Source organism: Ovis aries, chromosome 9 (assembly GCF_016772045.2).
Source record: "Ovis aries strain OAR_USU_Benz2616 breed Rambouillet chromosome 9, ARS-UI_Ramb_v3.0, whole genome shotgun sequence".
Lineage (NCBI taxonomy): Eukaryota > Metazoa > Chordata > Mammalia > Artiodactyla > Bovidae > Ovis > Ovis aries.
This window is the reverse complement of record NC_056062.1, coordinates 39,979,448-40,004,628: the sequence shown is the minus strand read 5'-3', so window position 1 is coordinate 40,004,628 and position 25,181 is coordinate 39,979,448. Positions and strand designations below refer to the sequence as shown.

General features: G+C 41.2%; 1 protein-coding gene across 12 annotated transcripts in view; it reads left to right on the top strand.

The window, feature by feature from the left end:
* Positions 1–25,181, top strand: part of ASPH (aspartate beta-hydroxylase) — a 187,563-nt gene that overhangs the window by 143,032 nt on the left and 19,350 nt on the right. For all 12 annotated transcript variants that reach the window (XM_060393701.1, XM_042254243.1, XM_042254241.1 and 9 more), the window contains 4 exons: positions 897–1,033; positions 4,936–5,034; positions 7,785–7,874; positions 12,512–12,649. In XM_060393701.1, coding sequence (XP_060249684.1) covers positions 897–1,033; positions 4,936–5,034; positions 7,785–7,874; positions 12,512–12,649 — 464 coding nt within the window. The remainder of the gene's footprint in view (positions 1–896; positions 1,034–4,935; positions 5,035–7,784; positions 7,875–12,511; positions 12,650–25,181) is intronic.

Sequence of the window (25,181 nt, the reverse complement as noted above, 5' to 3'; positions counted from 1 at the left end):
ACTTGTCTTTCCAACTGAGGTGAAGAGTGATGACAATTGACCCCTCTAAATCTTAAACATCCATTGGACAGCCTTTAAAATGAGTTGAAGCTGGGTTTTTATGGTTCGGGTAGGCATAACACCCTATTGTCCACCAGAGGGTCCCCTAATACTGGATGATGTCTCCTTGGCTCCAGGACTAGGTCATTACTGAGAGACGAAGACAAGCAGAGAACCTCAGTGCCTCTTCGCGTCTCATCCAGGGTGCTAGACCCTGAAATCTATTAGACTTCTTATTTGCCTGTTCTGTATTCATAATTTTAAAGTTAATTATAATGTCAAAAATACCCCAGTAAAACATTTTTTAAATAAGGAATGGGTAACCAAAACTTTCATAAGAGACAATTTGACATAAAGGGTAAATGTTGATGAATTTAGAAAATAAGAATGTCTTTAACGTATTTGTAGTCAGTATTATGTTCAGTAACTACTTATGGGAGTTGTGTGTGTGTGTGTGTGTGTGTGTGTGTGTGTGTGTGTATGTTCAGTCGTGTCTGACTCTTTTTGCAAACCCCTCTGTCCATGGGATTTTCCAGGCAAGAATACTGCAGTGGGTTGCCATTTCCTTCTCCAAGGGGTCTTCTCTACCCAGGGATTGAACCGACATCCCTTGTATCCCCTGCATTGGCAGGCGAATTCTTTACCATTTGCGCCACCTGGAAAACCCACTTATGGAAGTTACTGATGCCCTTAGAGCTGCAGGATAAAATCCTAAGAGGGACTTAGCCATTAGTATACAGAGTCAGAGTTAAACTGATCTTCAGGCCCTGTTGAATAGTCTCTTATGATTTGTAGTGCCAAGACAAGGGTGGACAAAAGCTATTTTTATTTCTGTTGTTTTCTTTCCACCAAATCAGGTCACATGAGAGGATCCTTGCTTACTCTTCAGAAATTAGTTCAACTATTTCCTGATGATACTTCCTTAAAGAATGACCTTGGAGTTGGATACCTCTTGATAGGAGACAATGACAGTGCCAAGAAGGTCTATGAAGAGGTAAGTAGGCAGCAATTTGCTATTAACAATTAATCAAAGTCTTTTGAACATGGAGTTCTAATGTTATTTCTAAATTGCCTTTAATATGCCTGATCATTCACTCTCTTTATTTTAAATTAAGTCAAATTCAAGCCTTATTATAGTTAACATATCCTAAAGATTTTAAATATTAGCTAACATTTGGTTCATCAAAGCCTTCAACCTAAAATTGTGATACTTTTTAGCTAATATATATATTTCAGTCCACAACCTTTCTAAAGTATTCTTTATGACACGAAGAGGAATTCAAAAAACTCAAGAACTTAAAAACACATTATCTTGTACTTTTTTCAGTTAAAGTCCAAACTGGAGAGAAACTACAGAATACAAGCTTTTTGGGTATATGGCATAAATTACTCTCCTTTCAGAGGCATTGGCTGTCTTATCCTTGGGGGTATTTTTTGGCTGTATAGAGTGGCACATGGAATTTTAGTTCCTGGATCAGATATTGAACCCTTGCTCCCTGCAATGGAAGCACAGATTCTTAACCACTGAGCCACCAAGGAGGTCCCAGCAAAGACTGACTTTAAGGTGGTTGCAGAGACCTTGCTACATCCCTGGCTTTTGGAGACTTTACTGCACTTTCCTCCTTGTTAGTAACACCATCAATTACCTGAGCCACACTTGGTTCAGCATCTTCCTGCCCCTTGCCTCCCTTCACTCCTCATGCTCATCCATTCACTTAGCACTAATTTATTGAAACCCACAGGCACTGGCTCAGGAAATGGTGGTTAAGGAAACAACACAGAGTATGCCATCAAGGGGTTACAGTATGATACCGAGTAACTAATCCAACCAGTCCATTCTGAAGGAGATCAGCCCTGGGATTTCTTTGGAAGGAATGATGCTAAAGCTGAAACTCCAGTACTTTGGCCACCTCATGAGAAGAGTTGACTCATTGGAAAAGACTCTGATGCTGGGAGGGATTGGGGGCAGGAGGAGAAGGGGATGACAGAGGATGAGATGGCTGGATGGCATCACTGACTCAATAGACGCGAGTCTGAGTGAACTCCGGAAGTTGGTGATGGACAGGGAGGCCTGGCATGCTGCGATTCATGGAGTCGCAAAGAGCTGGACACGACTGAGTGACTGAACTGAACTGAACTGACCTAATCTCTGTTACTTTTAACATCCTCTGCTGCTGTTAAGTCACTTCAGTCATGTCTGACTCTGTGCAACCTCATAGACAAGCAGCCCACCAGGCTCCCCCGTCCCTGGGATTCTCCAGGTAAAAGTATTGGAGTGGGTTGCCATTTCCTTCTCCAATGCATGAAAGTGAAAACTCAAAGTGAAGTCACTCAGTCGTGCCTGACTCTTCGCGACCCCATGGACTGCAGCCCACCAGGCTTCTCTGTCCATGGGATTTTCCAGTCAAGAGTACTGGAGTGGGGTGCCATTTCCTTCTCCCTTTAACATCCTCAGTATCTTTCAAATCCTCTTATTTAACTCAGGCCCTGTTGTCTCTAGTGTAAAATAAGATAGATCCACCCTGCCCAACCTTGCTTTCTTATGATCTTCATCAATACAAAATGCCAATCTGACCGTCATCCTTGCTTCAGCTCTTCAGTGGTTCCCACTGCCCACAGTAGTAGTCTTCAGACATGTTTGATTGTATCCTCTTTCAGTAAAAAATGTTCAAGCAAAAACCTGTGAATTGTATGTTTATGTATAGATGTACTAACCTATGGTGGACATTCTAGAAGGTCCACATTCTAAAATAGGTTTTAAGATGAAATATTTCAGATACTTTCAAAATTTCATTTAACTGTCAGTAATATTTTCACTCTCACTGAAAAACTGATATTTTAATAATGTCCATGTGAAACATTATTTATAAGGATATTTTTAGTCCTGGTAGTGTGTCCTGCCGAATTTGTGCAGAACTAGAAATGTCAACCAGTTTGTTGTCTATGCTTATGTGTGTGTGTGTGTGCATGTGCGCACGTGTGTGTATGTAAAGACAGAGAGAATCTCAGTAACATTTTTAGTATTAATCTCAATTTGACTTTTTTAGAAATCTTATAAAGCCATTTGTCATTTTCTGAGAGTTTGCTAATTACAATAGGATAATACAACTTGTGCATCTGTTATGAACTGCATGTAAACTGCAGTAAGCTCTGTTCAGTTCAGTTCAGTCGCTCAGTCGTGTCCGACTCTGCGACCCCATGAATCGCAGCACGCCAGGCCTCCCTGTCCATCACCAACTCCCAGAGTTCACTCAGATTCACATCCATCGAGTCAGTGATGCTATCCAGCCTTCTCATCCTCTGTCATCCCCTTCTCCTCCTGCCCCCAATCCCTCCCAGCATCAGAGTCTTTTCCAATGAGTCAACTCTTCACATGAGGTGGCCAAAGTACTGGAGTTTCAGCTTTAGCATCATTCCTTCCAAAGAAATCCCAGGGCTGATCTCCTTCAGAATGGACTGGTTGGATCTCCTTGCAGTCCAAGGGATTCTCAAGAGTCTTCTCCAACACCACAGTTCAAAAGCATCAATTCTTTGGCGCTCAGCCTTCTTCACAGTCCAACTCTCACATCCATACATGACCACTGGAAAAACCATAGCCTTGACTAGACGGACCTTAGTCGGCAAAGTAATGTCTGCTTTTCAATATGCTATCTAGGTTGGTCATAACTTTCCTTCCAAGGAGTAAGCGTCTTTTAATTTCATGTCTGCAGTCACCATCTGCAGTGATTTTGGAGCCCCAAAAAATAAAGTCTGACACTGTTTCCACTGTTTCCCCATCTATTTCCCATGAAATGATGGGACCGGATGCCATGATCTTCGTTTTCTGAATGTTGAGCTCTAAGCCAACTTTTCCACTCTCCACTTTCACTTTCATCAAGAGGCTTTTTAGTGCCTTTTCATTTTCTGCCATAAGGGTGGTGTCATCTGCATATCTGAGGTTATTGATATTTCTCCCAGCAATCTTGATTCCAGCTTGTGTTTCTTCCAGTCCAGTGTTTCTCATGATGTACTCTGCATAGAAGTTAAATAAGCAGGGTGACAATATATAGCCTTGACGTACTCCTTTTCCTATTTGGAACCCGTCTGTTGTTTCATGTAAGCGCAGTAGGTGATCATAAAGAATCAATCTGGGAGGGCAGCCCTGTGGGTCCCTCTGAGTCCTGGTTACCCACCCCTACCCTTGTCATAGTAGCAGGTGTGTTAGTGGGATGTGGACTTCATGAAGATGAGAGGAGAGTCCTGGAGCAGCTGCATACATAAGTGAAAGTGTTAGTCACTTTCACTTACTCACTTTCGTGTCTGACTCTTTGTGTGACCCCCATGGATGGTAGTCCAATAGGTAGGTTCCTCTGTCCATGTAATTCTCCAGGCAAGATTACTAGAGTGGGTTGCTGTGCCCTCCTCCAGGGGATTTTCTCAACCCAGGATTTTCCCTGGATCATGCCCAGGTCTCCTGCATTCCAAGCAGATTCTTTACCATCTGACCCACCAAAGAAGCCCATAAAACATGTATGTAAAGAAATATATGATAATCATTCAAAGTTGACTTTAAATAGAGCTAATTTAAAGCAGTCTTTCCCTGATCATTAAAAAAATATTGAAGTCATAAAATTGATAGAGATTTTACTGATTTGCATTGTTAGAGCAATGCTTTAATAGTCATTGCCTTTTTTATTCATTTCTTCATTCTTGGAGAACACTTTGCATTGAACATTTTGAGTTGAGGGGAAATGGGGCCATTTAAGCCTAATGTATTGCAATGGGAAAAAACTACTATTGCATTTTAAGCTATAGCATCATAATCCAGTCCAAGCACAGCAAAGTTAATTAAAACATTCATAGAATTCACAGTCCATCGCAATAGGTTTGTTTTTTGTGGTTTTTTTTCGAGTTTAGGTTCTGAGTGTGACACCTAATGACGGTTTTGCTAAAGTACATTATGGCTTTATCCTGAAGGCACAGAACAAGATTGCTGAGAGCATCCCCTATCTAAAGGTAACTCCCTCCCTTCCTCTCTTTCCCTCTTCTGATCCCTTTGAATCATTTGGACACCCTTGATTATGTATTGTAGATTGACTGGCATGCACTACTGATCCTTTTCAACACCAAAATATATACCTTCAGACGATGACATTCACAGGCAGTGTGAACCTTCAGCTTAATCGAGGGTGTTAGAGGTAGAAGTGTTATGAGCAGAAATTATTTGGGAAAGATTTTGAAGAAATTCCTAAAACTACAGTAGTTATTAGTTGATAAAATATTTTAAAATATGGATCAGAGACATATGAATACGTCTTTTGTTACCCAAACATTATTGACTGGAGATGTTTCAATTTTCACTTACATAGCAAATTGCCAGCCACAGGCATTAGTTTCAGCAAAAATTCCCCAGTCAATAATGAATTAACTGTTCCTTTTGCAATTTAATTATACATTGAAACTACTTTGAACAGGTTTCGTGGAAACCTACACAAAATGAGGTAACAAATGCAGACTGAGTAAATCCAATCCCCAAAAGCCTGATAGCTTGAAAGATTCAGAATAAAATGTGTTGTCATTTTTTGTTCACATAAAAACAGAATCCTCATCAGTTCACCAGGATCACATGTGGTCTGGCCCAGGGCTGACCAACAGAACTTTCTGCCATAAAGGAAATGGTCTTTATTTGTATTTTCTCATGTGGTAGCCACTAACCACTTGTGACTGTTGAGCATCTAAAATGTGGCTAATATCAGCGAGGAAGTGAATTTTTTATTTGTAATTTAAATAGTAACACCAGCTGAAAAAGTGAAAGTGAAGGTGTTAGTGGCTCAGTTGTATCCAACTCTTTGCCACCCCATGGACTGTAGCCCGCCAGGCTCTTCTGTCCTGGAGACCAGGCAAGAATACTGGAGTGAGTAGCCATTCGCTTCTCCTGGAGATCTTCCTGACACTGGGATTAAACCTGGGTCTCCCACATTGCAGGCAGATTCTTCACCATCTGAACCACCGGGGTAGCTTGTAACACTAGCTAGTGCTACCATCTCAGCCAGGTAGCTGATGATATACCTATGAACTAAAAGTAGCACTTTTATGATCCACTTTTGTGATCTATTTCCTTAATATGACTTTGGTCAGAGATTCCCAAATAGTGACCCACTGATTACAAGTAGTTTGCATGTTCTATTCGGCCAATATAATTCTCTTAAAAACAATTTTAATTGCTTGCCTTAGTTGAAAATCTGAAGGATTTTATATAATCAAGCAAATTTCTGATTTCTCTGGAAAGGTAACATGTGACCCACATCTCAGCACAGGAGCTGAGCAGTGGTGCCCCCTTGAGGTGGGCATACACCCCACCCCCCAGCCTGTCTTGACTGTCATGGGACTTCAGCAAGCTGCCATGCCATGATCCTGTGGGCACATAGTCTTCTCTGATATAAAATATTCCTCTTAAATTTCCTTTGACATCATAAGGACCTAACAGTACTCTCCTGGTGTGGAGATGAGGAAGTAGAGGGCAGGGTTGGCTAGTTAACAAACGAGGATGTTTACCTGAGCATCTGTCAGTGAAGAACCCAGATCACAACTCTCCCCTCCTGAGTGATGCCTCTGTTCTGTGCTGCTATTTTCCACCCTTGTGTGCATAAATTTCACCCAAGTAAAAGATAATGGGCTTCTTATGAAGAAGCCTCAAAGATGCAGACTTTTAGACGTTGAAATATGTTTTATCTTTGAGCTTCTTTTACTTTTCAAAATTCATTCTCTTGCTTTAATATTTCTTTTTTGTTTTTACATAAATTTAAATTTAAGTTCTTTTGTGGACAGTGGGGATAGAAATCAGCTGAGTGTTTTAGGATGGGAGTTGTTTAATAAAATTATATTTTCAAAGATTCCAACTGGCTTTAATCCTATCGTGTGTTCTGTAAATGATTTCATTGAAAAGTGAGGACACGTTTGTCTTGAGTGGAAAAAAATATTACTTGCAGTTGGGTCCCTATCATTTCAAACATTTATGAGCAACTAGACATTTTGGTTCAAGGGGAAAAAAAGTCTCTGGATGACATGTGGTCAGATCTGAAGAACAAAATAAATGTGATAGAAACTCAGTCAGAGAAATTCTTTGGGATATTGAAACAATTGTTCCCACAGAGACACTTCACAAAGCATAATGTTAACTTAATGGGCTATTCCACTGTTAATTGATGATGAATGCATTGCTTCATTGAACTTTATCGCCTCCTTTTGCTTTTGCATTGTAAATATTGACCAGTAACCTAATTGCCAAATTGATGCCTTCAAACTGTGTTGCTGGAGAAGACTCCTAAAAGTGTCTGGGACAGCAAGGAGGTCAAACCAGTCAATTGTAAGGGAGGTCAACCTTGAATATTCACTGGAAGGACTGATGCTGAAGCTGAAGCTCTAATACTTTGACCACGTGATGCAAACAGATGACTCATTGGAAAAAGTCCCTGATGCTGGGAAAGAATGAGAGCAGAAGAAGAGGGTGTCAGAGGATGAGATGGCTGGATGGCATCACCAATGCAAAGGACGTGAACTTGGGCAAACTCTGCGAGATGATGAGGGACAGGGAGGCCTGAGGTGCTGCAGTCCATGGGGTTGCAAAGAGTCAGACACGACCAGGAGACTGAACAACAACAGTATTGAGATGATTTTCTGGTTCTTGGAAAAGATTTAGTAAGTCAATGGATTAATAAGTCTAGTGTCTAATCCTTTCACAAATACTAACACTGTCCTTTCTACAGGAAGGAATAGAATCTGGGGATCCTGGTACTGATGATGGGAGATTTTATTTTCACCTGGGGGATGCCATGCAGAGAGTTGGAAACAAAGAGGTAATAGTGCATTCATGAGCTTTTCGTTCTCTTTAACAGAAGATAAAGAGGGGGAGGGCAATGATTTCTGTGAGACAATTACAACTGGAAAAATGTTTTGAGCATAAACTTTTGAACGTGGTTTAAACTTTTTGCAACGGCCTAACAATTCCTACTATGAAGAAATTTGGGGATTTGATGTTTATAATTTCTTTCAATAAGGTATCTGAATAATCTCTAAATTAGTGTGCATATGTGTGTGTCTGTTTGTATGCATGTATATGTGTGCCTGTTTGTACATCTGTGTGTGTATCTATAGAGACAGATATTGCCTTGAAAAAATATTTTTAAATTTATGAAATGAAGAGATATCCTTGAAATTGTTTAAATATCTTTAAAGATATTTTTATAGTTTGCATGTGCTGTGCTAAGCTGCTCAGTCGTGTCCTACTCTGTGACCCCATGGACTGCCAGGCTCCTTTGTCCATGGGAATCTCCAGGCAAGAATACTGTAGTGAGTTGCCATTTCCTTCTCCAGGGGATCTTTCTAACCTGGGGATTGAACCCAGGTCTCCCACATTGCAGGCGAAATTTTTACCATCTGAGCCACCAGCTACAATACTGGAGTGAGTAGCCTATCCCTTCTCCAGGGTATCTTCCCGACCCAGGAATCAAACCGGGGTCTCCTATATTGCAGAATGATTCTTTACCAGCTAAGCTACCAAGGAAGCCTAGATTTATGTTATTTTGGAATTTTAAAAGTAGTTATTTTTAGAATGAAGTCTATCCAACTGATTCTTAAGCAGACTGAACCTGGTGGTTAATTTTGTAATTACTTTCTGAAATATTTAATACCGAGTTTAAGATGAACATCTATAGCTATATAATGACCAGTAATGACACAGAAAATATAGCACCTAAAACAAATCACACGTTTTCTTTTATCATTATTCCTTTTTTCTGAGTTCAGTATTGGCTTCTTAATGATGACATCATATAATGAAAATCCCCAACCTCTCACCATCCCCTGTGGTTCATACAACATTGCTAGGCTGTCCTGCACCATGCCATGGCCCTACGCTGGGCTCTCATTAGAGTCAGGGACCCTGGATTTTTGTAACCATGCATTTCATATATATATCAATAATAAGGTGACATCTGAGGGTAACATAACTTCTGGTTTCTAAAGCTAATAAGAACTTGGTACTATTTGGACAGTTGAGGGTTCGTTGGAGCAAAGGGTTTTGTAATGGGGTAATTGCCAGCTAAAGAGATGACCCAATTTGGAGTAACAGAAATTTGGATGACTCACACTGTTTTCTTTATCCATTTCTATGTATCTGTACCTTTTCCCTCTGACCTACCAGTCAATCAACTGGAATAAAATGAGAAATGAAAGAAGAAGAGAAAGAAGGGGGAAGAAATTGCTGATTAGCAGTCACTTTTGTGTTCCTTCATTCTCTTAAGATGTAAATTCCTGGTACCTCCTTTGAAGAGAAGGATAAGAAAGACTTTGCAACAGTATCTAACACTGGATAAATGTTCATATCTGATTACTATAAATGTAATCATCACTAATTTACCTTTGAACATCTTATGGTCCAGGGCAAAGACAGATAAAACAAGTCTGTGATTTAGTCTCACATCTTAGATGAAAACAGCCTTCACTTCAAGGGCAAACAATTCACTACTACACATTGTTAAGAGCTTGCAATTTGAACCTATGGGATTGTGCTTTCAGCTTAATTATTGTTAAAATGCAAGGAATAGCACAATTCTTGAATTTAAAAAGCCCACAGAGAAACAAATAGCATATGAAAGTAAGGTGAAAGTGTTCCTTGTTCAGTTGCATCTGACTCTTTTTGACCCCATAGACTGTATGTAGCCCACCAGGCTCCTCTGTCCATGGAATTCTCCAGGCAAGAATACTCTAATGGGGTGCCATTTCCTCCTCCAGGGGATCTTTCCAACTAAGGGATCTACCCTGAGTCTCTTGCATTGGCAGGTGGATTCTTTACCACTGAGCTACCAGGGAATCCTCATTAATGCATATATAAATATGGAATCTAGAAAAATGGTACTGATGAACCTATTTGCAGGACAGGAATAGAGACACAGAGAACTGACTTGTGAATACAGCGGAGGAAAGGAGAAGATGGGATGAACTGGAAGAGTGCTGCTGATATATATACACCGCCATGTGTAAAATAGCTGGCTAGTGGGAAGCAGCTGTTTAACAGGGGGAGCCCAGCTCAGTGCTCTGTGATGACCTAGATGGGTGAATCGGGGTGGGCGCTGGGAGGGAGGCTCAAGAAGAAGGGGATGTCTGTACACTTACCGCTGATTCACATTGTTGTATAGCAGAAACCCACACAACATTGTAAAGCAACTGTACTCTAATTAAACATGAAAACATTTTAAATCTAGCTAAATTCACTATGTCCCCTATATAACTGGAGATAATTTTTTTTTAATTACTAATATATCATTTCATAGTTTTGTTTCTCTGAGTTAAATGGGGTGGGGGAGGCAGTGAGAGAGAGGACTTCCTTGGCGGTCCAGTGGTTAAGACTCTGCACTTCGACTTTGGGGGCATGGGTTAATCCCTGATGGGGGAGCTAAGATCCTCTGAGCTGAGCAGCTAAAAAAAATTAAATGGCAGAGGGGTATAAGGTCAAGGGCCATGTTTGATGCACTAGTACCAACTTTGAGTGTCAGAAAAGCTCTTACAGATACTTGAACATGCCCTATAAATACGATGTCTTGCCCAGGCATCCAGCATGCTGAGTGTTTAGTCCAGGACTGAAATCTAAGACTCTAACTCCAGTAATTTCTTTCTCACTATTCTAACACTATGTCCTTAAAATGAATTTCTGATGATTAAAAAAATTAGTAAGAATTTCCAAAAATCGTCTGTTTTAATTATATGGTTGTTCACTTTAACACTGAAAAATTAACTAAATTTAAATTGGACAAAAATAACTAAAATAGTCAATTTAATTTCAAAGGTAAAATGCTATATTTTAAAAATCAGACTACTGTGAGCCATGTTTAAAGAAATTACTTTATGGTTACCACTTACATGTCTTTCAAGGAAAACATATGAGTGATTAGTACATATACTCTTCATTTGGTATAATATTGAGAAAGATAACTACATAAAAAGATCACTTGTGGTAGTATCTTTTTAAATGATAGAGAGACAGAGAGAGTGGAATAAGTTGCCAGATGCCCTGGGCGATTGTTCATCATGTTTAATCTTTTTAAATCTCAGTTTGAGCATTTGTAAAATGGAACTATTTGGAGTTATGGAAAAGATGAAATGAAAGTTCTTGTGCAAAAGCTAGTAGTGAGCTAAAAAGTGTTACTGAAAATAGAGATGGTTCTCGATTTTTCTAACGAATGAAATGTTGGCCCATGAATTTTTAGAGACTTTTTTAAGATTTATTATTTCTTACATCTAAAGTAAGATGGAGTTTGATGAAAATATTCTTGTCTTCTTAATCTGCTTGATATTAACTGCCTGTTTTCGTTGATCAAGATGTGCATTTGAAATCACTCTTCGAAAGCAATAATTAGATCAGAATTCAGATAATGGGGAGGGGGGACCATTAAGCACAATCCTAGAATTGTCTTCCAGTCTAAAGACAATGGGGGTGCTGGGTGCAGGGCTGTGTGGGGAGGGCCCCCAGGAGAGGATGTGGTTCAGGCGTCGTTTGAAGCGGGCACCTGGAGCAGCAGACTGCAGCCAGCCTTCCCTGAAAAAACTAGTTAGTCTTCTTGGAGTCAGGTTGTATCGTGTTACAGCCTACAGCCGTGAATGTTATCCCTTATGGGAGGGATAAAAATTACTCGGAACAAAATTTCCCTTCTTAAAAAATCTAATGTGGACTATCACTCTGTTTATTGCCAACTCAGAATATTATTTTCTTTCGTCTGCTTCTTTAATGGAGGGTTAATACTCCATTCCCTTGGGGCAGTCGTCTTCTTCATGTGAACAGGGAACACTGTTCATGTGAAAAGAAGATGCTGTCCAGGGCTTGCCTAGCAGTCCAGCGGTTCAGATACCACACTTCCACTGCAGGCGACACACAGCTTCAATCCCTGGTCTGGGAACTAAGCTCCTGCATGCCACCAGGCGTGGTGGGGGAGCGGGGTGGGGGGGGGGCGGGGAGGGGGGCAGAATGGTGTCCTTTTTAGCATCCCAAATCAGTAAAAGCAGATATCTGTTTAAAAAAAAATGGTGAAAATACACTCCTTTCCTTTCAAAGGAAACATAGAAATAGAATTTAAGAAATGAAAACTAAAATATAAACATAGTCCCCTTTTGTGTCTTCAATGATTTATCCACTGAACAAAGTCCTAGACTCTGCTGGACACTCTGAGGATCAGACTGAGTGCAGTGTGAGTCCTGTGTTCAGAGAGCTTATGGCCTAGGAGTGAAAATAAAATACACACATTTATTTAAAATAATAGGTCCTAATCGAAAACCCAATCAAATAACAGTATTTTTGCCAGTGTTTAACAGTTTGGGGCACTTGACTAGCAAGCTGTTTATTTATTGTCATAAAGTCGTACCGTGTTTTTAGTGACTGTAGTTGTAAGGTTATTTATAGTAAGACTGCCTCATTTGGAGTTCAATCTTTCTGATTTTCCAGGCATATAGGTGGTACGAGCTGGGGCACCAGAGGGGCCACTTTGCCTCCGTGTGGCAGCGCTCACTGTACAATGTGCAGGGACTGAAAGCCCAGCCGTGGTGGACCCCCAAGGAGACCGGCTACACCGAGTTAGTGAAGGTGAGTATCAACATTCCCCAGTCCTTGTTTCCTCCTCAAAATTCAGAGATAGAATCTCAAGCAAAGGAATGTCCGGGTGGAGATAGATTTTCTTTCCAGGGGCATATGCAGAAAACGGCGCAAAGCAAATCTTTTCATCCCATCAGACAAGAGTTCAGGTTAGATGGTGAAGAGAGAAATTTGGTGAAGAACAGCTTTCAGAATTTTCAATTTACGACCCCTTTACACTCTTAAAACTTGCTGAGCACCCCAAAGAGTTTTGTGTAGGGTGGCTCTCAGAACTCAGGACATTTACTGTGGTTGAAAGTTTATTATAAAGGATATTATCAAGGAAACAGATGAACAGTAGATGAAGAGATAGACAAGGTGAGGTGTGGAAGGGGAAGGATCCAAGTGCAGGAACTTCTGTCCTCGTGGAACTGGGGTACGCCCCTTCCTGGCCTGTGGACAGGCACTGCTGCTGCTGCTAAGTCGTGTCAGTCGTGTGCGACTCTGTGCGACCCCATAGACGGCAGCCCCCCAGGCTCCCCCGTCCCTGGGATTCTGCAGGCAAGAACACTGGAGTGGGTTGCCGTTTCCTTCTCCAATGCATGAAAGTGAAAAGTGAAAGTGAAGTCACTCAGTCGTGTCTGACTCTTTGCAACCTCATGGACTGCAGCCCACCAGGCTCCTCCGTCCATGGGATTTTCCAGGCAAGAGTACTGGAGTGGGGCACCCACCCACAAATGCATCAGGTCTTGTGGTTCACCAGTGTTTATGGAGCTTAATCAGCAGCACCCATGTCGCTCCCAGTGATGGGTGGAGCTGAAAGTTCCAACCTAGTCACATCTTCTTTCTGGTGACCAGCCCCTTCCTGCAGCCATCTGGTGCCCCACACTAAGTCGCCTCCTTAGCATAAATTCAAGTGTGCTCTTTTGAGACTCTTTATGAATGGCAGAGTGAGAGAGTGTTAGTCTCTCAGTCATGTCCAACTCTCTGTCCATGGAATGCTCCAGGCGAAAATACTGGAGTGGGTTGCCATTTCCTTCTCTAGGGGATCTTCCCAACCTAGGGATCGAACCCAGGTCTCCTCATCCCAGGCAGATTCTTTACCATCTGAGCCACCAGGGAATGACAAAGGTCACTCCACTTATTCAAGAAATTTCATGGATTTTGGAAGGTTTTGCCAAGAACTGGAAACAAAGACTAGATAAAGTTCTTAAAATATTATCTGAAGCCAGCCCCTGAATTTTGACCACAGACCAGTCCCTTCTAACAAAAGGGTCCTAACATTTAACAGACACGGCAATTCACTAGACCACATTGTCACTAATAATAAAGAATCCAGTCCATTATCACATCATATGAAAGTGCCTTCCAGGGTGAGACCACAAAGGTTGGCCGACCCCATGAGATCTTGCAGGTTCCAAATGTAGGAGTGATCTGAGCAACAGATGGCTTCAACCCTTTCAGACATCTGATGTAACTGAGCTGAGATATCTTGCCCCCATGCCCTTGCTGATGGGAATGCAAAGGGGTGCAGCCATTTTGACAGTGGTTGGCAGTGCCTCACAACATTAAACACAGAGTTATAGCCTAGCAATTCTACTCCTAGGTGTATACCCAAGAGAAATGCAAACATATATTCCTATGGAAATGTGCACTTAAGTGTTCAGAGGAGCATTATTTAGAGTATAAAAAAGTAGAAATAACCCAAAGGTCCATCTAAATGATGAATGAAAGAATAAACAAAGTATGATACATTACACCATGGCAATAAAAGAGGAAGAAATACCAAGATTCGTGGTACAACATAAATGAACTGCGTATGACATGATGCTACCTATTTGAACTCTGTGTGTGTGTGTGTGTGTGTGACTCAGTCATGTCTGACCCTTTGCAACCCCACAGATTATAGCCCACCAGGCTCCTCTGTCCATGGGGTTTTTCAGGCAAGAATACTGGAGTGGGTTGCCATTTCCTTCTCCAGGGGATCTTCCCAACCTAGGGGCTGAACCCATGTCTCCTGTGTCTCCTGCACTGCAGGCATGTTTTTACCTGCTGAGCCATCAGGGAAGCCCCCGTGTGAACTGTCCAGACAGACAAATCAATAGAGAAAGGAAGTAGATTGGTGATAGCCAGGAAGAGGGCCTGAGGGTGAGTGATTGCTCATGCGTAAGGAGTTATAGAAATGGTCTAAACTTAGACCGTGTTTATGGCTCATGACTCTGAGAATATACTGAAACCTACTGGGTTGTAAAAAGTTAATTGAGTAAATTTTCTGGTATGTGAGTTATGTCTCAATAAATATGTTAAGAAATGGGAAGCTGTGATATGTACATTGTAGTTCAAGTATGTTAAAAAAATTAACAGGTTTCTGGAGGTTGATGAATACCTAACTTAATTAACCTGCATTAAGGTAATACAGTGAGGTTAGAGCATCCGCTCCCTAGGCATACTGTCTGGTTTTGTTTGTTTTGTTTTCTATTGAAGTATATTTATAATATTATGTTAGCTTCAAGTATACAATATAGTGATTCAATATTTTTACAGTTTGTACTCCATTAAGTTATTACAGGATAATGGCTATAATTCCTTGTGCTATACAGTAATCCTTGTTGCCTGTCTATTTTATACACAGTGGTTTGTATCTCTTGATGCCATATCCCATCTTGCCCCTCTTCCTCCCCTCTCCCTGGTGGTAACCATGAGTTTGTTTTCTGCATCTGTGAGTCTGTTTCTGTTTTGTTATAGTCATTTCTTTTTTTTATGTTCCACACATAAGTGATAACACCGAGTATTTATCTTTCTCTGTCTGATTTATTTTGCTATGTATAATACTTTCTAGGTCCATACATGTTGCTGCAAATGTCAGAATTTTTACTCTTTTCTGTGGCTGAGTAATATTCATTTTTACATATAATAGAATATTATATATATCTAGTCCTCTGTGGATAGCAATACAGTGAAGCAGTTTAGAGCATCTCCTCCATAGCCACACTCCCTGGTTTTGAATTTTTGATCTCATTCCCTACTAGCTCTGTGACAGTGAACAACACTTCTTCATGCTTCCCTTTCATTGTGCAAAGTGGCTGTGGAAACAGCGCTTGTTCCATGGCTGTTTATTTACCAAGTAGGAAGTGCTCCGTAAGCATTAGTTATTGTGATGATCTAGAATTTTAATTTATGTATTAACTTGTTTTCATAGGGAAATATTTTCTAATTTCTAAGAAATATCAGAGAGCCAATTTTGAAATTTTATATACTATTGAAATAACAACATAATAGCTAACCTATATGAAATCTTGTCTGTAATCCATGTGCTGAGCGCTGTTGTATATAATATTTCTAACCTTTACTCTTTAAGATGGGTATTATTGTACCCACTTATATTTGAGTAAATAAGGACTTGAGAAATTAAGAAATTTGCCCCAGGTCTTATATTTAATAAGCCAGGGCTAAGGGACTTCCTTGGAGATCCAGTGGCTAAGACTCTATGCTCCCAGTGCAGGGGGCATAAGTTTGATCCCTGGTCAGGGAAGTAGATCCTACACGCTGCAACTAAGAGCTTGCATGGCACATGGTGTGGCCAAAAAAATAAGCCAGAGTTGAGACTGGGACTGAGATCTCCCTTTCCTCAGGTCCCTGCGACTGTACCCTCTAAGTCACTGAGGTCTTGCTCTTGTGTCTCATGTTACTCTTTTAGCCAATTAAGTCTTTATTTCAAAATTCCATTTCTCTGGGCTTGATTTCAGCCCTGCCTGTTTCAAGCTCTGCTTCACTAAGGGGAAAAGAAAAGCCAGTCCTGGGCATTAACCACAGGGTCCGCAGCAGCATACAATCTCAGTTAGCCTGTGCTTTGTGATTGTAAAGTTAGCTTGACTTTGCAAACTACCTTTATTTGTAGAAATGTTAATATTGTACATGTTGCGACTTTAAAAAAAAAAAAAAGAAGTTTCAAGTGACCATTTGCCAATGATGACTGTGACTAGGCAGAACCTTCTATGTGAGGGAACCCAGGGACCAAGACCACTTATTTGACAAACATGTGCTCGTCCAGATTTTCTTCTGTTTTCAAGTCACAGACGTGACTATTATGCATCATGAATCATCACCCAGGCATTCATACCGTAAGCCGGAAACCTTTTAGATGGGATAGCTGCCGTGTTTGGCCAAGATCCTTTTAGAATAATTACCCAGATTCTCACTCTTAGGTAACAGTTAACTGCCATGCATTGCACATTTTCATTTAAATTATTCTCATTGTATGTTCCAGTGAGCTGCAGAGTGCAATTTTGTTGAAGGCACAGGACAACATTCAGCAAAATGTATCATCTGTGTTTTTCCGTTGTGTTGAATTGTCATTGTTCGCCTTATTGTGTAGCTGGTAATTTGGCAATTCTGTGCACCAGGGGTGTTAAGAGGCTGGGTAGCTCCATGAAAAAAAATTGAGAGAAAAACAGCCCAGTAGAGTTTTTTCTTTTAGGTATATGTTCATTAAAACTAAGTAATTTTTTTGCCCAAATAACAAATATGAAAACCCTAAGTGGCTTGGAGGTGTTTAACATAGAAATTGAAACAAAAATGGATCAATGTGTTTCTAGATTATAAATAGAAAAGGGAAAAGAAATCTCTTCCAGTAAGATAAAAGCCACCCTACTTAAGAATTTTGCTCCTTTTTTTTAAGATTAATTTTTTGATCAGATTTATTTAGATGTGAACATACATGCATTGAAATCACTGTCATAACATAGAAAAAGCAATGCGAGCCAATAGCAACTGAAAACCATAGTTCAGAATAACCCTTTTCTATTTCATTCCCTGCTACCTAACTGTGCATTCATCACTGGAAAAGGGGAAAATTCTTGCGTCCTATTTCTGAGATATTCAAAGCCCCTGCTCTGATGTAAATACATAGCATCACAGATAAGTTTTCCATCTTCATACTGTAGCTTTCTTACAGTTGGAGAAGAGCCCAGTAAAACCTGCCAGTGGCGTGACACTGCCTCAGAATGACTGATTAAAATGATACTCTTCCTGGCATTCCCTCAGACTATGGCTTTTATTAATTAAGAAGTCCATTGTGTATGAATAATGCCACCTGGACAAAATTAAAAACTAATACAGGAGTACATTAGTGGTTCAATATTTGTATCTGTGTGATTCAATATTTGAAATATTTTCACTGAACTGCTTTTGAAATAAATTGGATTGAGACAGAAGCAGAAGTGTCAGATTTACAGTGAAATTAAGCTGTAAAGTAAGAGGATTATCAATTTTATAGGAAAGTAGGTATCATAGTAGAAAGAAGTTCTGAAAGCAGTTCCTAAAGATTAGTATAATAGTTTAATCCTGTTTTTCTAGATCAGACTTTACACTTTTGAATTCCAAAGGGTTTTCACTGAAAATTACAACAGAATGACCATGGGAGTGCAGAAAATTTACGGAATTTGATGGCTGTGTGACTTAAAGGGAAACTTCAGAAGCAGGTTAGCTTTGCTCCCTGCTCTGACTCCTTGGAAAAGTCATTTCACCCGCCTGAGACTAAGTTTCTTTCTCTCCAAATGCGAAATAATTGCCTCAATTCCTCCTCTCCTACAAGGTGCAAAAGCAAACACAACAAAACCCCACCATCAAGGATGTTTCCATGTGGGTTTAAACGTGAGCCCTTACTGAAAGCCGACACTCTGCTAAGGTTAGAGAAGGGCATGTGATGCCAGTTATGGCAACATACCAAAAAGATGACATATTTGAAATTCTTTGAAGGACCTTTCTGGCGGTCCAGTGCTTAAGATTTCACACTCCAGATGCAGGCTCCTCTGTCCATGGGATTCTCCAGGCAAGAATACTGGAGTGGGTTGCCATGTCCTCCTCCAGAGGATCTTCCCGACCCAGGGATCACACTCACGTCTCCTACATTGCAGGTGGATTCTTTAACCACCGAGCCACCGGGGAAGCCCCTTTTTCAGTTTTTCACAAATGCCTAAAAATTGGCTTTGTCTCTGATCCTCCTTCCAGTACAGTGTTTGACTTACAGTCCAGGGCACTCCATTGCAAGCCACATCTGGAGGTTAGTACAACATCTGCAGTTTGAAAATTTTTGATCAAGTAGGTCATGATCCATATCTTAACATGCATATATACTGATTGATGTGTTAAAGATACATGTACATGTACGCAATAGATCATGTGCTTATCTGTTTATCAGTGGTTTGTTTTATATAAACAGAGCGTCTCTCTGATTTGCAGCCCCTTGAGATTAAGGACTTTGGGGTTTTTACTCCCTCAGGACACAGCCTGGTACACTGTTCCTTGTAGGCAGAGCAGAGACGGGACGACAGAATATTATTTCCCCTTTTACCTTCTCCTGACTGCGGACGTCAGCTGGTGTCCCTGCCAGTCTGGACTAGAGCAGAGGGCTCTCTGAGTCCTTGAAGACCTTGGGCTGGCTGTCTCTCCTAGCAACCTGGAGTACCTTTTCTCCTTGCTTCGAGGAGAAGAAACTCTTTTCCTCCCACTCTTTAGAAAGAGTGAAGTTCAGTCCTCCAAGACTCTTCTCTTGCCCTGTGCCCGATACTTTATGTCGTCCTTTACCTTCAGTAAAGAAAATGAGCTACTGAATATACTGAATGGCGATGGCCAAGCCATTTATAGAAATGGAATCAACCCACCATCTGCAGCAAACTACCAGGGAAACCAACCCCTTTTCTACAATAAATAACCCAGGAAGCCAGCCTACTGTGAACCAGACTGGCAGCAAGCCAGATTATCTCCAGTGACAATCCTGGAAGCTGAACAGTAATTTCTGTTATCATTCTGCCCAAATATCCAGGACTTGATTAATAACTGGCAGCTCTCCTAATCTGTGTCCCCATTTCCAACTTAGCACCAACCAGAGAAAGTCAAATATGCTCCCCTAACCAATCACTAGTGGCTCAGACGATAAAGAATCTACCTGCAGTGCAGGAGACCCAGGTTTGATCCTTGGGTTGGGATGATCCCCTGGAGAAGGAAATGGCTACCCACTCCAGTATTCTTGCCTGGAGAAATCCATGGACAGAGGAGCTGTGGGGTTGTAGAGAGTCAGACACAACCGAGTGACTTACACACACAACCAATCACTAGGACTTCCCTGGTGGCTCAGTGGTTAGGGATCTCCCTGCCAGGTTTGATCCTGGGTTGGGAAGATTCCCTGAAGAAAGAAATGGCAACCCACTCCAGTGTTCTTGTCTGAGAAATTCTATGGACAGAGGAGCCTGGCGAGCAAAGAATCAGACATGACTTAGAGACTGAACAACAACCAATCTCTAGAACAGGCTCAGACAGTAAAGCATCTGTCTACAATGCGGGAGACCCGAGTTCGATCCCTGGGTCGGAAGATCCCCTGGAGAAGGAAATGGCAACCCACTCCAGTACTATTGCCTGGAAAATCCCATGGACGGAGGAGCCTGGTAGGCTACAGTCTATGGGGTTGTGAAGAGTTGGATACAACTGAGTGACTTCATTTCTGTTAAGCCTGCCTACAGCTTCCCCAGGCCAACAGCTTCCAATCAATCCTCCCTGAAACCTTCTCTTTTTCACTAGAAAGTTTTCCCATGTCTGCCCAGACACAGGTGATGGTGGCAGACTCCCTTGCTCCAGCAAGCTCTGAATAAACAGACTTTGCTTTTTTTATTTGATTGGTGTTCGTTTATTTCCCAATAGGAAATGTCAGATGTTTTCCTTTATTTTTATATTCGAACTTGAAAAACTGGAGATCTGATTAAAATGCACTAAGAACCAGCATGAGATTGCTTCATCAATGCTACTAATTTCCCAAGAGATTTTATTAAAATCAGTTTGCTGTGGGAGCATTGCACTTCCTATGGTGTTTGCTTGGGTTTCATGACTTCAGCTCAGCACTCAGGGGGCTGCCCCTCTACCCTGCTATATTCTCTCAAAGGCAGAAGACGCTGCTACCCATGTCCTTTCATCACAGTGTAAAGTATAGGCATGTTTTAGCCAAGATTTAAGTAAGCTGACTTTATCTCTAAAAAATCAGATCTGGAATTCCTAAAATAGTTAACTAACAAACATGTCTTAGACAATTAGGTAAAAAGGGTATACATTTTACTAATGAACCACTGTTATCAATTCATTCTAACTCTGACTTAATGTGGAAACTTGGCCTGGAATAGTCTTGGATCACTTGTCTTCTTTCAATTTGGAGTCAGGACCTTTCAAGGTACAAACAACTCTGGGACTTCTGCCAGTGTCTGTGTTTGCCCATAGTTACTTACCTAACCTTGCTTAGGCTTATCTTGTATTATGTTTTGTCCACATGTTAAACGTGTATCTCTTTCTGATTTTTTCCATGACTGTGTTTTGTTTTGCTGCCATAGATTTACTGGTGTACAGACCCCCTCCCATCTGCTGTTGGCTTTCTCAGCTGGGTCTAGTTTTAACCTGAATCTGCATTAATGTTACACATTGAACTGTGTCCCCTCAAACGTATACTTTGAATTACTATTCTGACGAATATGACTGTACTAGGAAATAGGACCTTTAAGGAGATGAAGTTAAAATGAGGCCATCAGGGTGAGCCCTAATCTGATATAACTAGTATCTTTATTGGAAAAGGAAATTTGGACACACAGGAATGTCTGAGCACACAAAAAGAAAGACCATGTAAGAACGCAGAAAGTAGCCGTCCACAAGCTGGGGAGAGAGGATCCAAAAGAAACCAAACCTGTTGTTGTAGCCGACTCTTTGTGACTCTATGGACTGCAGCAGGCCAGGCTTCCCTGTCCTTCACTATCTCCTGGAGTTTGCTTGAATTCATATCTATTGAGTCAGTGATGCCATCCAATCACCTCATCCTCTGTCACCCACTTCTTCTCCTGACCTCAGTCTTTTCCAGCATCAGGGTCTTTTCCAACAAGTCAGTTTTTCACATCAGGTGGCTAAAGTATTGGAGCTTTAGCTTCAGCATCAGTCCTTCCAGTGAATGCTCAAAGCTTATTTCCTTTAGGATGGACTGGTTTGAGCTCTTTGCTGTTCAAAAGCTTACCTAGAAATTATTCACTGGCTAGAATAGTGTACATAGTCAAGTCTTCAATCAAGTGTAAGAACAACTTCAGATAAGTAAAAAAGAGAATGACCAGTACCATATGATATCACTTATCTGTGGAATCTAAAAAAACGACACAGATATATCTATGAAACAGAAGCAGACACAGACGTAGAGAGCAAATTTGTGGTTGTCCATGGAGTGGAGGGAGGGGGGTGATTAGGGGAAGGGAAGATTGGGTTGTTGGGATTGGCAGATGAAAACTATTATATATAGGATGGACAAACAGCAGGATCCTACTGTCTAGCACAGACAACTATATTCAATATCTTGTGATAGACCATAATGGAAAAGAATATATGTATATGTATATATATATATATATATATATATATGTATGTATAACTGAATCACTTTGCTATACAGAAAAATTAATGCAACATTGTAAATCAACTGTACTTCAATGAAATTTTTAAAAAAAATGAATAACCAGATATTTTTAGAAATTCAGTTTTACCTGCAGTGTGTGTCCTTTCTCAGGAACACAAATACTCCTTTATTCAGATTAGAATTGAGTAATTAGGGAGCCTTATACTGGGCAGAGGTCAAGAGAAGTTCCTTGATGACAGTGGTCCAGCAAGCCCAGACACCACCCAGTTCAGAGCAGAGCAAAGCAGATGGCTGCTGTAGGGTATCTTCAGAGAAAGAGCTTATATGATGTTTCTGGCAAAAGGTAGCATAGTATCAAGAGATTTTACAGCACACTTTCTGGGCTATAAAGAAGAAGCAGTGTTAAGAGCGTTAGAAAATCAAGCCAAAGGAAAGGAGGCAGAATTTATATATGCTGCATGTGAAACGAAGTATATTTGTTACAGCTCAATAAAACTCAAATGGGAGTTTACTCAAATGTGTGAAAGGTTTGTGAAATGAGCTGAATTGCTAGATGGAGAAGAAGAAAAAGAAGACATCAAATTTGTTCTCTTCCCTGGTAGAAAATGAGTGATAAAGTCTAGAATTAATAAATCAAGAGATAGCAATATAAATATATTATTTAGATGGAAGCAGGTGAAAATGAGAAAATATGTTTAAAGCAGTTAGCTGGGGACTGAACTCAAGACTGGGGAAAACTTGTAAGAGACTGCTGCTTTCATGATAAAACTTGTAGTAATATTTCACTGTTTAAAAATGTGTATTTCTTGATAGAATGAACATAGCAAGTGAAATAGTTAAGAATTAGTTTGGCTTTAGTTTGCACCTCTAAAGGCTTTCTGCAAGAAATCAGTGTTAGGAGAAGCCTTTAAAAATAGGACTTCATCTAATTTGATGTTAAAGAAAAAAGTATGCCATCTAGGTGGAGTGAGCAGAATAACTGCAAAAAGAGGAAACCGTCATGCGCTGGAAGGAGGGAGAGGATTAAGGAGAGCTGGCTGCACAGGGTGGGATTAATGAGGCTTGAAACTGGGAAGTCCATTTATAGATGAGTGGAGTGCCCAATATAGCTGAGGTTTAACTGAAAGGCAAGTGCTGATGATGGGTTTATGAGGCCATGAAGCATTGTGAAAACAAACAGATCTCTGTTTGCTAAAGCCTGTGTAGTCAGAAGGAAAAATGTGAATCAGAAGCCTCTGTCTTCTGGGCAACCAACCCAAATACCAACCCTATGAATCTCTCTTTTCAGTTCCACAAAATGAATGAATGTAGGATGAAGGAAGTAATATTTCAGATGAAAATGCAGGCATGGTCTGCTCTTCAGGTTCCTGGTGGAATTTCCTAAAAAATGGAGTGATTTGCCAAGTCAGAAGACTAATGATACTGTTACAGAAAAGATACATTTCTCCTTCTTTTCTCCCCCTCCTCCTCCTTTTCCTTGTCCTTCCTCCTTCCCCGGCCTCACTCCCCACCTCTTCCTTGGTTCTATCTCTCTATGTCGCTCATGCATGCACACAAGAAAAAATTTTATTTGGCCTTTAATTCCTGTAACCATTAAATTTTTACAGTGTGGTACCTTGGTTTGTGCTTGAAAATGCCGTTCCCAGGACCCATTCCAGATTCCCTTCCCCTATGCCCAAAAAAGAGACTCTTTTCTTGGTGTCTTTCCAAAACTGAAAAACATTCCCAAGTGCAGTCATTAAGTATGCTTGCTTAATCGCTCAATTGGGTCCAACACTGTGCGACCGCATGGACTGTAGCCCCAAGCTCCTCTGTCCATGGGGTTCTCCAGGCAAGAACACTGGAGTGGCTTGCCATTTCCTACTCCAGGGGATCTTTCTGAACCAGGGATCAAACCCACATCTTTTGTGTCTCCTGCCTTGGCAGGTAGATTCTTTACCACTGAGCCACTTTCAAGCACAATAATTTGCTAGAAAAAGTGGCTCTGTTGAACACGTAGAGGGTCGTGACAGTTCTGTTCTCTGTGTTTTTTTATGAAGTCACTGTGTAGAACTGTGTAGTCTCTGGTTAGCCCAGTTTTCCCCAGCCATCAGAGTGTGTGCTCCCTTTGAGGTGTGCCCAATACCCAGTCAGAGAGCACCTTGTTCCTCCAGTACCTTGCCCAGTGTCTGTCCTCAACATCATAGTGGGGACCCACGGCCACCCTGCTGCCCCAGAGCGGGGCAGGGCCCCAGGCCCTCTGCGGTCTGACCCCTTCCTTCCACAGATGCCCCGGAGGTGATGGGTGGGACCACAGTGCCAGTTTCTGGTGCTAAACTGTGAGTCCCCAGACTCAGTCACTGTCCAAGTCCTCTGTCATCCCTCCAGACAGAAGTCTCCACCACACCCACAGCGCAGATCCTTCCAGTTGTCAGATTCTACCTCCAAGTACTGAGCTCTAGAGAGAACATGCTGAGTGGCTGTTTCATGATAAATAAATAAAGAAAAGAAGTCAACGTCTGTGCAGCATTTGCTCAGCAGATTGAGGAGTCAGTGGTGCTGCCACTGGGGTGTTTCCAGTTGGGGACCAACTGGGAGACCATGCACCCCTTTGCTCCTTTCAGCCTTGAGTCTGTCATCCAGCGCCTCTGTGCAAACAAGAAAAAAAAAATTAAGTCACTACTACTCATGGAAAAGTCTCTCAGCCTAGGGGGACCCTGGGGAGAGGAGGCAGGAGGGGGTGGAATGACACTTCACATGTAAAAGACAGCCTGCTCTTAAGGAAATTTTTAAAATTTGTATTTAGTGATGTAATCACTTTAACATTTTCCCTAGGGCTTCATGCCCTATTTTAGGAACAAAAGATCAGCTCTTTCCAAAGATGCCCCTAAAATCAGCTTTCAAAAGAAATGCAAGATTCTAAAATACCAAGGGGGCAGAGAGGAAGAGCCTGACGTATGAGGCACCCACCAATGGCCTCATTTGAAAAGTAATTCCATGTGTTAGAGCAGCAATTCTCCCGTCAGTGTGGCAGTTTAACAAGAATCGAACAGATTCATCTCATAGCTTGAACAAGTTACAATAGCTGCAGGGAGTGTTGGCGATTTAGGTGCATTCAGGATGGGGTGACTGTCT